Below are 12,234 nucleotides of genomic sequence, written 5' to 3' on the forward strand. Positions count from 1 at the left end.
ACCCCTTTTATTTTTCTTTCTTTCTTTCTTTATTCATGTATTCATTTATTTGTTTAGTCAGAGTCTCACTTTGTTGCCCAAACTGGAGTGCAGTGGCACAATCACGGATCACTTCAGCTTCTAGCAATCCTCATGCCTCAGCCTCTCATGTAGCTGGGGCTTCAGGCACATACCACCACACCCAGCTAATTTTTTTACTTTTTGTAGAGACAGGGTCTCACTATGTTGCCCAGGCTGGTCTCAAATCCTTGGGTTCAAGTGATTCTTCCACCTTGGCCTCTCAAAGTGCTGGTTTTACAGGCATGAGCCAACAATGCTCCTGGCTCCTTTACCCATTTTATGACAAATGATGGATGCAAAAGAGATCTTGCAGGAAGGCATTCCATGCTTTTCTTCATGTTTATGTATTGGTTGAATTATTTTTGTAATGAATATGTATTACATCTGTGGTTAAGAAAAAGAAAAGGGTGCCAGGCTCGGTGGCTCAGCCTATAATCCCAGGACTTTGGGAGGCCAAGGCGAATGGATTGCCTGAGCCCACAGGTTCGAGACCAGCCTGGGCAACTTGGCAAGACCACATCTCTACAATAAATCAAGAAAAAAAATTAGCCGGGCGTGGTAGTGAGTGCCTGTAGTTCCAGCTTTGGAAGACTGAGGCGGAAGGATCACCTGAGCCCAGCAGGTTGAGGCTGCAGTGGCTAGGAGCATGCCACTGCCCCTCCAGCCTGGGTGACAAAGTGAGATTACGATTCAAAAAAAAAAAAAGAAAAGGCAAAAAATCATTTTCGAGCAGAGGCAGGATGGTACTCAGGGCCCTCGAAGTACAGACACCCTATGTCCTTTCTCCTTCATAAGCTCTCCCCCTGGAGAGAAACCATGCTGCCAGAAAAAGTCCATGTTATTCTCGGCAGCAGAAACGGTTGCCAGAGGAAAGGTGCTAATTCTACATTCTCAGAGGACCAGGCTAGGCCAGACACCCACGGATCGGCGAGAATGCGGGGGATGAGAGGGGAGATTCTCTTGCATTTTTGTGGGTTGGTTGTTACCCAGGCATAGACCTGCTGCAGAAGCCGTGAGTTTTCTGGAAGGGTAGTGGGAAGGAGCGTTGGCTCCTAATTCACACTCAGAAAGGAATAATTTGATTTTTCAAGATACGGTTTTAGGCCAGGCACAGTGGCTTATACCTATAATCCCAGCTCTTTGGGAGGCCGAGGCGGGAGGATCACTTGATCCCGGGAGTTTGAGACCAGACTGGGCAACATAGTGAGACCTCGTCTCTGCAAAAAAATCAAAAAATTAGCCGGGCAACGTGGTGCTGGTCTCAGGTACTCGGGAGGCTGTGGCAGAAGGTTCGCTTGACCTCAGGAGGTCGAGGTTACTAGATTGAGACTCTGACTCAAAAATAAATAAATAATAATGAAATAAAAATTTTAGGATTTTACCTTGTCCTCACCTAGCAGGAACGATGCTTCTTACCTTGCCAAATGCCTCACAGAAGGTAGCTCCTTGCCATTGAGTGCCAGCCTGCAGCTGCTCCCAGGATGAGTAAGATATTTCATTGGCTTCCTTCCCTCCCCTTGGCATCCAGGCTGCCAGCCAGGTGTGAACCCGCCCACCCTCCCAGCCATAAATCCTCTATCTGGCACCCAAAGATGGTGTCTCTCCCAGCACAGGGCCGCATGTCTCTGCTAGCCTGAGGCACGGCCGTGAGACTTGTTTGGGATCAAGGTAACATGAATTTTGGCAGAAGCCTTAAGATGCAGCGTGACCTTTCTTGTGCCTACTCCTGAGACCAGAGATCCATCCTAGGTGGTACCACTCACTGCCTGCTAGGCCCCAGAGGGACGGCAAGGAGCAGAGCCAGGGATGGGAGTGTGGCTCCTGCGAGAAATACACTGACTGTTTCAAGCCATGGGGAACTTCAGGGGTTTTTGTTATGGTAACATAACCCCCAGCCTCCTGTGTAATGGCTAAGTCCCTGTATGGTGCCCTTTGCCAACCCTGGTAGTCGAGAGGCCCCTTCTCTATACACAAACTCCTAGTCAGGCCAGGTGTGGTGGCTCAGCCTGTAATCCCAGCACTTTGGGAGGCAGAGGAGAGAGGATTGCCTGAGTCTGGGGGCTTGAGACCAGCCTGGGCAACTTGGTGAGACCCCATCTCTACAGTATTTCACAAAAACTACCCGGGTGAGGTGGTGTGCGTCTGTAATTCCAGCTACTTGTTAGGCTGAGGCGCAAGGATCACCTAAACTCAGCAGGTCGAGACTGCGGTAGCCATTCCAGCCTGGGCGACAAGATGAGACTCCAACTCAAAAAGAAAAAAAAAAAAACAACCTTCCAGTCAGCTCTAAACATCACTCACTATTTCAGAAGTGAAGGAAATCCTCCATTCCAGGATTTTTTTTTATTTTTTATTTTTGAGTCAGGGTCTCACTCTGTTGCTCAAGTTGGAGTGCAATGGCATGATTACAGCTTATCACAGCTTGAACCCCTGGGCTCAAGTTATTTTCCCACCTCAGCCTCCTGAGTAGCTGGGACTACAGGCATACACCACCATGCCCAGCTTATATCAGGAATTTAACAAAATGTTTGGAACACAAAAAAACAGATAAGAAATCTCCCATTTTACCAATAAGAGGAACTAGGATGATATATTATTTATAGAAGTTTTAAAAATATATTATGGATGAGAATCTAACTGACAAAATAATTTTATCCACAATATAATTTTAAAACTCCTATAAATCATTCAGAAAAAGAGAAGCAGTCTAGTAGAAAAATTGATCTTAAACCTGCACAGGCACTTCATAAAGAAGATAACCAGGCCATGCACAGTGGCTCACACCTGTAATCACAACACTTTAGGAAAGGCCAAGGCAGGAGGATCGTTTAAGCCCAGGATTTTGAGAACAGCCTGGGCAAGACCTCATTTCTACAAAAAAAAAAAAAAATAATTAGCTGGGTGTGGTGGTGTGCACTTGTAGTCCCAGCTACTCAAGAGGCTGAGGTGGAAGGATTACCTGAGCCCAGGTCAAGGCTGCAATGAGCCATGATTGTGCCACTGCTCTCCAGCCTGGGTGACAGGGTGAGACTGCCACTCAAAAAAAAAAAAAAAAAAGATACCCAATGACCAATAGACATACGATAAGTACTTAACTATCATTATCACTGCAAGTGAAACCAAAATGATATATCATTCCATAGTCACAGAATGGCTAAATTTGAAAAGATTTATAATATATGTGTTGGCAAGGATGTTTACCCCTGGAACTTCTGGGACAACTGGTACAACAACTTTGGAAAGTCACATGCCCTAAGGACTAACTATTGCATTCTCAGATGTGTGTATAGTAAATCCCATACATATGAACAAGTTCCATTCCGAGAGAACATTCATAAGTCCAATCTGTTCATAAGTCTGACAAACTTAGCCTAGGTCCCCAACTAATACAATTGGCTATATAGTACTGTACTGTAATAGGTTTATAATACTTTTCACACAAATAATACATAAACAAAACACAAAAAATTAAAAAACATTTAAAATCTTAGTACAGTACCTTGCATGTGACAATGTATGTCAGACATGTGTACTAACTTACATGATGACATGTGAATACACGTTTATATCTTTGAAAGTTCACAACGTGAAGGCTCATATGTAGGGGATTTACCATACAGTATATTATATGTGTGCATGTATAGATACCCATACAGTATATACTACACAATGCTGTATAGTATACTATGTGTATGTGTCCACAAGAATGTTCAAGGTAGCAGCATTCATAGTAGCCAAAACACAGAAATAATTCAGCCAGGCATGGTAGCTCATGCCTGTAATCCCAGCACTTTGGGAGGCTGAGGTAGGAATTGCTTGAGCCCAGGAGTTCAAGACCAGCCTAGGCAGCATACTAAGACCTTGTCTCTACAAAAAAAATTTTTAAAAATAATCTGGGCAGGCCAGAGGCGGTGGCTCAGCCTGTAATCCTAGCTAGTACTTTGGGAGGCCAAAGCGAGAGGACTGCCTGAGCCTGGAGGTTCGAGACCAGCCTGGGCAACTTGGTGAGACCTCGTCTCTACAATAAATCACAAAAATCAGCTGGGCATGGTGGCGTGCATCTGAAGTTCCAGCTACTTGAGGGCTGAGGCAGAAGGATCGCCGGAGCCCAGCAGGTCGAGGTTGCAGTGACCGTGAGTGTGCCACTTCACTCCACTCTGGGTGACAGAGAGAGACTCCAACTAAAAAAAAGTAAAGAAAAATAAAATAATCTGGGCAGAGTGGCGCATGCCAGTAGTCCCAGTTACTCGGGAGCCTGAGGTGGAAGGATTGCCTGAGCCCAGGAGGATGAAGCTGCAGTGAGCCATGATAGTGCCACTGTACTCCAACCTGGGCGGCAGAATGAGACTCCAACTCATAAAAAAAAATAAAGGCAACCACTTCAGGTCCCCTCTCACTGTGGGAGCTTTTCTGTTCTCTCAATAAATCCTGCTTTCTAAATAAATAAGTGAAATAAAAAAAATAAATAAAAAAGCAACAACTCAAATGTCCAGCTATGTCCTGATAGCATACAATGAAGGCTACAGCAATACATGTCCTACAGCAATACAATGAATAGAATTACAGCTCGATACAATGTGAGTGGCTCCCACAAACATCACATTCAATGAAAAAGTCACACAGATTCTGAAAATGCACACACAAAAGAAAAACTATATGACTCCCAGTATGTAAAATTCAAAAGAATGAAAACCGACAGTGTTTAGGGATGATGTCAATGCATTCCTGTCATCTGCAGGTTTAGATGAGAAAAGCAAGGTAACGATCACCATGGATTCTCAGGAGAGTGACAGGTCACCTTCTGGGGAGGGAAGGGACCTGTGCCTGGTCCGAGCTATGGGGGTCTCCTGACTGCCTGCACAACCTGGGTGGTGGCTCACCTTCAGCTACTCATTATGGAGACTTTTTTTTTTTTGAGTCAGGGTTTCACTCTATTGCCCAGGCTGGAGTGCAGTGGCATGCTCACAACTCACTGCAAACTTGACCTCCTAGGCTTCCACCTCAGCCTCCCACGTTGCTGGGACTACAGCCACGAACCACCATGTCCAGCTAACTTTATTCATTTTTGAGTTGGAGTCTCACTCTGTCACCCAGACTAGAGTGCAGTGACATGCTCCCAGCCACCGCAGCCTTGACCCGCTGGGCTCCGGCAATCCTTCCACCTCAGCCTTCCAAGTAGCCGGAACTACAGGCATGCTACCATGCCCAGCTAATTTTTGATTTATTGTAGGGACGAGGTCTTGCCAAGTGGGTCTCGAACCTGCGGGCTCAGGCAATCCACTCGCCTAGGCCTCCCAAAGTGCTGGGATTACAGGCCGAGTCTCCGTGTCTGGCCCCAGCTAACTTTATTTATTTATTTTTTTTGAGTTGGAGTTTCACTCCGTCGCCCAGACTGGAGTGCAGTGGACGCTCCTGGCCACTGCACTCCAGTCTGGGCAACAGAGTGAGACTCCAACTCAAAACAAAAAAAAAAAAGAAATTTCTGTAGTGAAGTCTTGCTATGTTGCCTAGGCCTTCCTTGCCTTGGTCTCCCAAGGTACTGGGATGACAGGTGTGAGCCACCGTGCCCAACCCAATATGTAGCCATTTTTGTACATTTGTTTTTATGCCTCTTTTCTGTATATGTATTATATTCCACAATAAAATGATTTAAAAAATTAATTCCAAAGATGCATTAGTGACAGAATGCCAGCATCTCTGGAAAACTGTCGTTGGTAAGCTAGAGATGATAGTGGGGAATGCTACACTAGAACTGGTTCTTTGACCCCACTGGGACCCAACTTGTGGTTCCAGATGTGGTATCTTTGCTGGATCAAAGCAACACCGTGCCCAAAAAAAAAAAAAGATTTGGTGGGACTCTGGTTTCCAGAAGTACAGAATTTGGTGTGCTGTGCCAATCAATTACAGCCAGTTTTGAGCGGGACCCAAGACAAGAAACAGATCACTTGGCAGGCAGGACCAGGTTGTGGTATGCACTGTCCTGCCACTGGGCCTTATGACTCAGTCCACCAACTGCTATGGGAATATGTCCATGGCAAAAAGACATTGTGTGGCATCTCTGACCACTCCAAACAGAATTGCAGCCCAGGGTCCTATGGTTTTATTATTATTATGATGGTGTTTGAGTTAAAGTCTTAGTCTGTCGCCCAGGCTGGAGTGCAGTGGCATACTCATGGCTACCACAGCCTCGACCTGCTGGGCTCAGGCGATCCTTCCACCTCAGCCTTCCTAGTAGCTGGAACTACAAGCATGTGCCACCACACCTGGCTAATTTTTGATTTTACTGTAGAGACAAGGTCTTGCCAAGTTGCCCAGGCTGATCTCGAACCCCTGAGCTCAGGCAACCTCTGCCTCCCAAAGTGCTGAGATTACAAGGCGTGAACCATCATGCCCAGCCCGGTTTTATTTTTAAAAAGTTTTTTAGAGACGTGGTCTCACTATGTTGCCCAGGCTAGTCTCAAACTCCTGGCCTCAAATATTACAGGTATGATATACCACACCCGGATGAGTCCTGGAATTTAGAATAAGACCAATGCTTTCCTCCACCAAGAAGTATTCCCCATTTGAAAAGCCATCCCTAGCCTGGCACAGTGGCTCACGCCTGCCATCCCCGCACTTTGGGAGGTGGAGGTGAGAGGATTGCCTGGACCCATGGGTTTGAGACCTGCCTGGGTAACATGACGAGACCTCGTCTCTACAATAAATTAAAAGAAAAATTAGCCGGGCTTGACAGCGTGCACCTGTAGTTCCAGCTACTTGGAAGGCCGAAGTCAAAGGATCACCTGAGCCCAGCAGGTAGAGGCTGAAGTGGCTATGAGCGTGCCACTGTACTCCAGCCTGGATGACAGAATGAGACTGACTTTAAAAAAATGAAAAGCATTAGCCAGGTGTGGTGGTGTATATCTGTAGTTCCAGCTACTTGGAAGACTGGAGGCAGAAGGATCGCCTGAGCACAGCAGGTCAAGGCTGTGGTGGTTGAGAGCGTGCCATTACATTCCAGCCTGGGTGACAAGACTGAGACCCCAACTCAAAAAAAAAAAAAAAGAAAAGCAGTTTCTGGCTTGCTCCTGGGGCACTGGCAGAAACTGAATCATGGGCCACCAAGTGACCATGGTCCCTGCATGGTCTACCATGATATGAAACTTTAACTCGAATGCTCACAGTGGCCTTCCATTGATTCATGGAAACAGACATGGGAAGGCCCAGAAGGCGGCAGACACCCACAGTATCCATGCCTTCCGCTCTGCTGCTTGCCTGCCAAACCACTCAGGGCATCGTGGAAGTGTCGTAGGTCCTGGACATCCAGGCAAAGCCCCAACCTGGACTGCTGGATCTGCACACTGAGCTGGCCCCACTGGCCGTAGACAGTGGGTTACTCAGGTCCTAGCAAGGGTCCTGAAGTTCAGTGGTGAAGCACAGCCCTCCAGGTGGGTAGAGCTTTGGGGGTTGGGGTTGGCAACCCTGGGACCGGGGAAGGAAAAGGTTTACTCACCAATGTTGTCAAGGATATGGAGTCCTGGGCCAGGCTAAAGGAAAATAAAGAGCCCCCAAGCTTGTTTTAGAATTAGGGTAAAGTTTCCTTCTTTGAAGAAACCTCAATACTTCAGAGATTTTAAGGGCAAATTACAGAGGCCTTTCTCTGGAGGGCAGAGGGAAGTGGCTGCAGTGAGCTGGGGTTTCCTGGGTGTACATGCTCTTCTTCCCAGCCTCTTCCTCTCCAGCCCCCACCTCCCTCCACCTAGTTGGGCGCGCTGGTACTGTCTTCCCTTGGGCTCCCCTAAGCTCACAGTGGGGGCTGGTCCCTCGAGCCTGTGTGACTTATGTGCCACCTTATGCTACCAGTTGGCCTGGGACGCCGCATTTGTATCCTTAATGAGTGCAGGACCCGCAGGTCGTCTCCTATGAGAGTCATGAATGGACTTCAGCTGGGCTCTCCCTGAGGAATCACGCTTGGGAATCCTCGCCCAGTATCTCCTGGGGATCACTCCTTTTCATGTCACCCAAGTCCAAGCTCCAACACCACAGGCCTGGAGTCCTCCATGCCCTTGAGCTTGGAGGCCTGGCCTCAAAGAGGCCCCGGTCACCCTTAGAGACCCCGCTTGTCTCCCTGTTCCCACCGTCAGCGCTAACCCTGTGAAGCCAGCCATGAGTCCACAAGCAGTGCCACCCAAAGAGCAGCCTGAGGCCTCCAGGCTTGCCCATCACCTAAGCCTGGACTCCTTGAGGGTGTCAGGAGCTAGACCGCAGCCTACTTGCACCCCACCCTCAGCCTCTTCTCAGCTGCACAGAAAAGGTGATGGAGACACTTCAGGATCAGTCACCAGTGCTCTTCTGTCCTCCACACATGCTCCTAAGAGCATCTCACGTGGGGAAGCCCTGAGGAGGCTGGTCCCAGCTCCTTACGCCTGCCATGAACTGAAAAACTGGGCCTCACCTCACTGCCACAGACAGAAACGGAACCAAAGACAAGTCTGCTCTCAGCCCCACTGTTAACACCTCTTTGTTTGGTCTTTTACAGAATCTTTGGATGTTGGGTCCCTGTCCCCAGTGCTCCCTGCTGCTGGAAGCCAGGTAGCAGCAGAATGTCACCCACTTACCACCTGAGAAACGGAAGATGTCATGGAACAGACCATGGGGCCTGGCAGAGAAGAGGTGCCAAGATGAGCAGAAGCCCAAAGAGGAACTCTGCCTCCAGTCGCTATCCAAGGAGGCTGTCCCCTCCCATGGATCCCTAGGGATGTGCTGGGAGGAGCAGGCTGTGGAGATCCCAGGGCTGTGCCAGAGGAAAAAGCATGGCTCAGATGAACTCATCTCCAGAGGTGAGGATGGCCAAGCCCAGATGTCTGAAGATACCTGATGGAGACCTTACGTTTACAAGGCAAGGTGGTGACAGGACAGCCACCGCAGGAAGTTGCTCCAGGAATTCTTTCCAGTACATTCCTCTTTTGGAGGAAATTGAAAAGGGGTCGAGTTAGTTTTGGACTAAAATGCCCACAGTCCCTCAGACTTAAGTGTCTTGGGGACTTTAGGGGGCAGAGTCCATGCAACTAGGCTCCTCTGTGTAAGGGGAGAGCATCTGGATGTCATGTCACCCTCTCCCACCTCCCACCTTCCTCCATCAGGCTCAGTCACTACCTGGCCATAGCTCCCCATTCACTGACACCTCTTCTTCCCCTGATCATGCACATTCAGAACTGACAAAGGACAATGGCGTTTTTTGTTGTTGTTCTTTTAATTCAGAAAGAGACAGAAAGGGAAAGAAATTTTAAAAATGTTTAAATAACTATTGCAGAAAAGGAGATCTGGGCTGAATGCTGGGACCTAACTCTTCCAGAATGTGGATTAACAGTTTAAAAAACAAAACAAAAAAAGAAAAAAATAAATTATTCTGCTCAATACTGTTTGGCATAATTGCATTGTTTTTCCTTTCTCAACACTCAAGACAGCCTCTTCAGGAAGTACTGAGACTGGCAAGCAAGGCTGGGCAGAACGGTGGGGGGAGCCCTGAGAGGCATTCTGTGAAACTCATCCCCTGCTTCCATCCTAGCCTTTAATCCTCCTACTTTTGGAATTGGGAAGGATAGACTCAAACTAAGCTCTCAACATATTAACTTTTAGGGGGCATCCTATGCCCCCCAACCCTCCTCTAACCAACTCCCCTGCTGGTCACTGCTTCCCCCAGCCAGCTGCAGGAGCCATACCAAGGCCCAGGAGGCTGCTTGGGGATTTGTCAACTAAGAACAAGGGGGTATCTGTGGCATCCTGTTGGTAAGGAGGAGCTTTTAGTGGTTTGGGGGCTTCACAGAAGCCCTTTCCCCCTCCTAAACTTCCCCAATCTGGAAGGGTGAGGACTCCATGGGCAGCTACCCCAGGGACCTCCGCTAGGTTCAGTCATGGGAGCAGCTTCCAGTTGTAACCCCTGGCTTCCTAGCCCTCGTGGAGCGGGAAAAGGAAAGTGGGTTGGGGAGGGGGACGCGTGGACAGGGAGGGGGCATGCAGCGGGGCAAGTGTACTCCTCCCGGCCAGGCTTCAAGAATATGCACGGCCAGCTCAGGACTTGGCAAGAATCTCTGTTGGTCAGCCATACCTGGTAGCTTCAGGTTAACTAAATTATGAGCCCAAAGCGAACTCACCCGCAAGCAAGAGGCTCCTACTCCTCTTTGGGGTGAAGGAAGAGGGTGCATGCAGTGGGCAGCTGGGCGCCCCATCTCCAGCCTTCTTTCAACCGAGTTGCTCTCTCCCTAGAGCCAGCTAGCCAAAGACGTACGTGTGTGTGAGAGAAGGGGGGGGGGGGGAAAGAGGGGGAGAAAGAGGAAGAGGAGGAGAGGGGGAGAGAGCAGCAGGGCCCCGGTCCAAGGGCATTTTCTGATTATTTTCCAGAGCAACAAGAAGGCTGGTGAGGAGGCCCAGGGCCTAGGCAGACGCTAACAACTAAGAAGGTTGTGGGTGAACAGAAGGAGCCGAGGGCACACGTGAGTGAGAAGCACCTTACAATAATGTGACAGGGCTTCCTTGTCCCCTGCCCTGTTCCTAAACCTATGTTCCGGAGTTAGGCCCTGGGCGAATCCCCCCCAGGAAGGGAGGGAACAATTCCCCGGTTTCCTAGTGAGACACGAAATGCCCTGGTCAGAGAGGCCATTCCATAGGGTGGCCGAAGGCAGGGAGGGGCCCGCGCCCTCTGGGTTTTCTCCGTGACCGCATTTCTTTGGTGGGCTTGCACTCACCCATCTGGGCTTGATAAAAGAAACGTGGAGTCTGCAATTCTCCAGAGGCCTGGGCGACTGGGGAGGACGCTAGCTTTTCTCCTGGGGGAGACTGCGCACCCCGGTCACCACGCGGACCGCTCCTTCACCCGGGCCAGCCCAGCCGAGGCCCCGGGGACGCCGCCTTCGGACCAGACACGCCCAGGCCGGGCCGCCCCGCCATTTCCTCCGCAGCGCCAGGTCGGCGACCGAGACGACGCTCCAGTCGAGCCTGAGAGCACCACACTGAGGCCCGAGCCCTGCCCTACTCCTTGAAAAGCGTGAAATAAAACCCTACCCGATAGCATAAGGGAGTGGGGAATTGAGCGACCGCCGGCCCGCCTCCGAAGGCCATTAATTGGAGGAGACGGGGCCCCGCGCCGGAAGCTCTCCTCGAGTCGCATGATTGGCTAAGAGAAACAAAAGCTCCACCCGTCTGCAGCGCTGATTGGTGCCAGGCCCAGGCCGGCCCCCGAGTCTCATGATTGGTGGGGGACAGAAGGCGCTCGCTGGACTGCAACATGATTGGTCCAGACCGCTGTCTGGCACAGACCCTGATTGCCTGGCGCCGCGCACACGTTGAGGCCGCCGCCCTCGGGCTGGCCGGGAGTACCGGGCGGGAGCGCGTGCCGGTGCCTGGCGGCTGGGCCGGGAGGGTCGTTCGAGGCCCGGCTCAGTTGCCTCGGTAGACCTCGATCTTGCTGGCCTTGGCCAGCATGTCGATGATGTGAGCCTCGAAGTCCGCGTCGTGCACTCCCGTTTTCCGGAACTCGCCCGCGTACCGGTTGTTTTCCCAGTAGTGGTGCCAGTTGCCCCGGCTGTCGGCCCCGAACCCGTACACGTTCACCTGCGGGGAAGGGAGGCGCGGCGTCACCCCGCTGCGCGGAGCGTGGAGGACCGCGGGAGATGCAGGGGACACCCAGGCCTGGCATAAGGACACCGACTCACTCACAGGGGGAGACCACTGTTACTTTTCCAGTTCTCCTTCCTCTACAGCTCATGCTAGCTTCCTTTTTTTTTTTTTTTGAGTTGGAGTCTCACTCGGTGGCCCAGACTGGAGTGCAGTGGCCACTCCCGGCCCCCGCAGCCTCGACCTGCTGGGCTCCGGCGATCCTTCCGCCTCGGCCTTCCCAGTAGCCGGAATTACAGGCAGGCGCTACCACTTTTGTTTTTTTAAAATAGATTATTTTTTTATGTGAAAGCTGGTCAAATCCCCCAAATACCCAGGACCATGGAACTTACTGGCAAAGTGGGCATGCTGGGAATGCGTACTGCCTTCGCGGCACAGTGGCCTGGCCACTAGTGAAATGGGGTTCTTTAAATGACAAACCGAGCTGGGCTCAGTGGCTCAGCCTGTAATCCCAGCACTTTTGGAGGCTGAGGCGAGTGGATTGCCTGAGCCCGCGGGTTCGAGACCTGCCTGGGCAACTTG

The 12,234-nt window shown here is 50.4% G+C and overlaps 1 protein-coding gene across 1 annotated transcript in view; it reads right to left on the reverse strand.

The window, feature by feature from the left end:
• Positions 1 to 11,397: 11,397 nt before the first annotated feature.
• Positions 11,398 to 12,234, reverse strand: part of ST3GAL2 (ST3 beta-galactoside alpha-2,3-sialyltransferase 2) — a 16,750-nt gene continuing 15,913 nt past the window's right edge. The window contains exon 6 of the mRNA XM_008063309.2: positions 11,398 to 11,649. Coding sequence (XP_008061500.1) covers positions 11,476 to 11,649 — 174 coding nt within the window. The 3' untranslated portion in view covers positions 11,398 to 11,475. The remainder of the gene's footprint in view (positions 11,650 to 12,234) is intronic.

Source organism: Carlito syrichta, unplaced genomic scaffold, assembly GCF_000164805.1.
Source record: "Carlito syrichta isolate Samal-C Ts95f unplaced genomic scaffold, Tarsius_syrichta-2.0.1 Scaffold306734, whole genome shotgun sequence".
NCBI classification, from domain to species: Eukaryota; Metazoa; Chordata; class Mammalia; order Primates; family Tarsiidae; genus Carlito; species Carlito syrichta.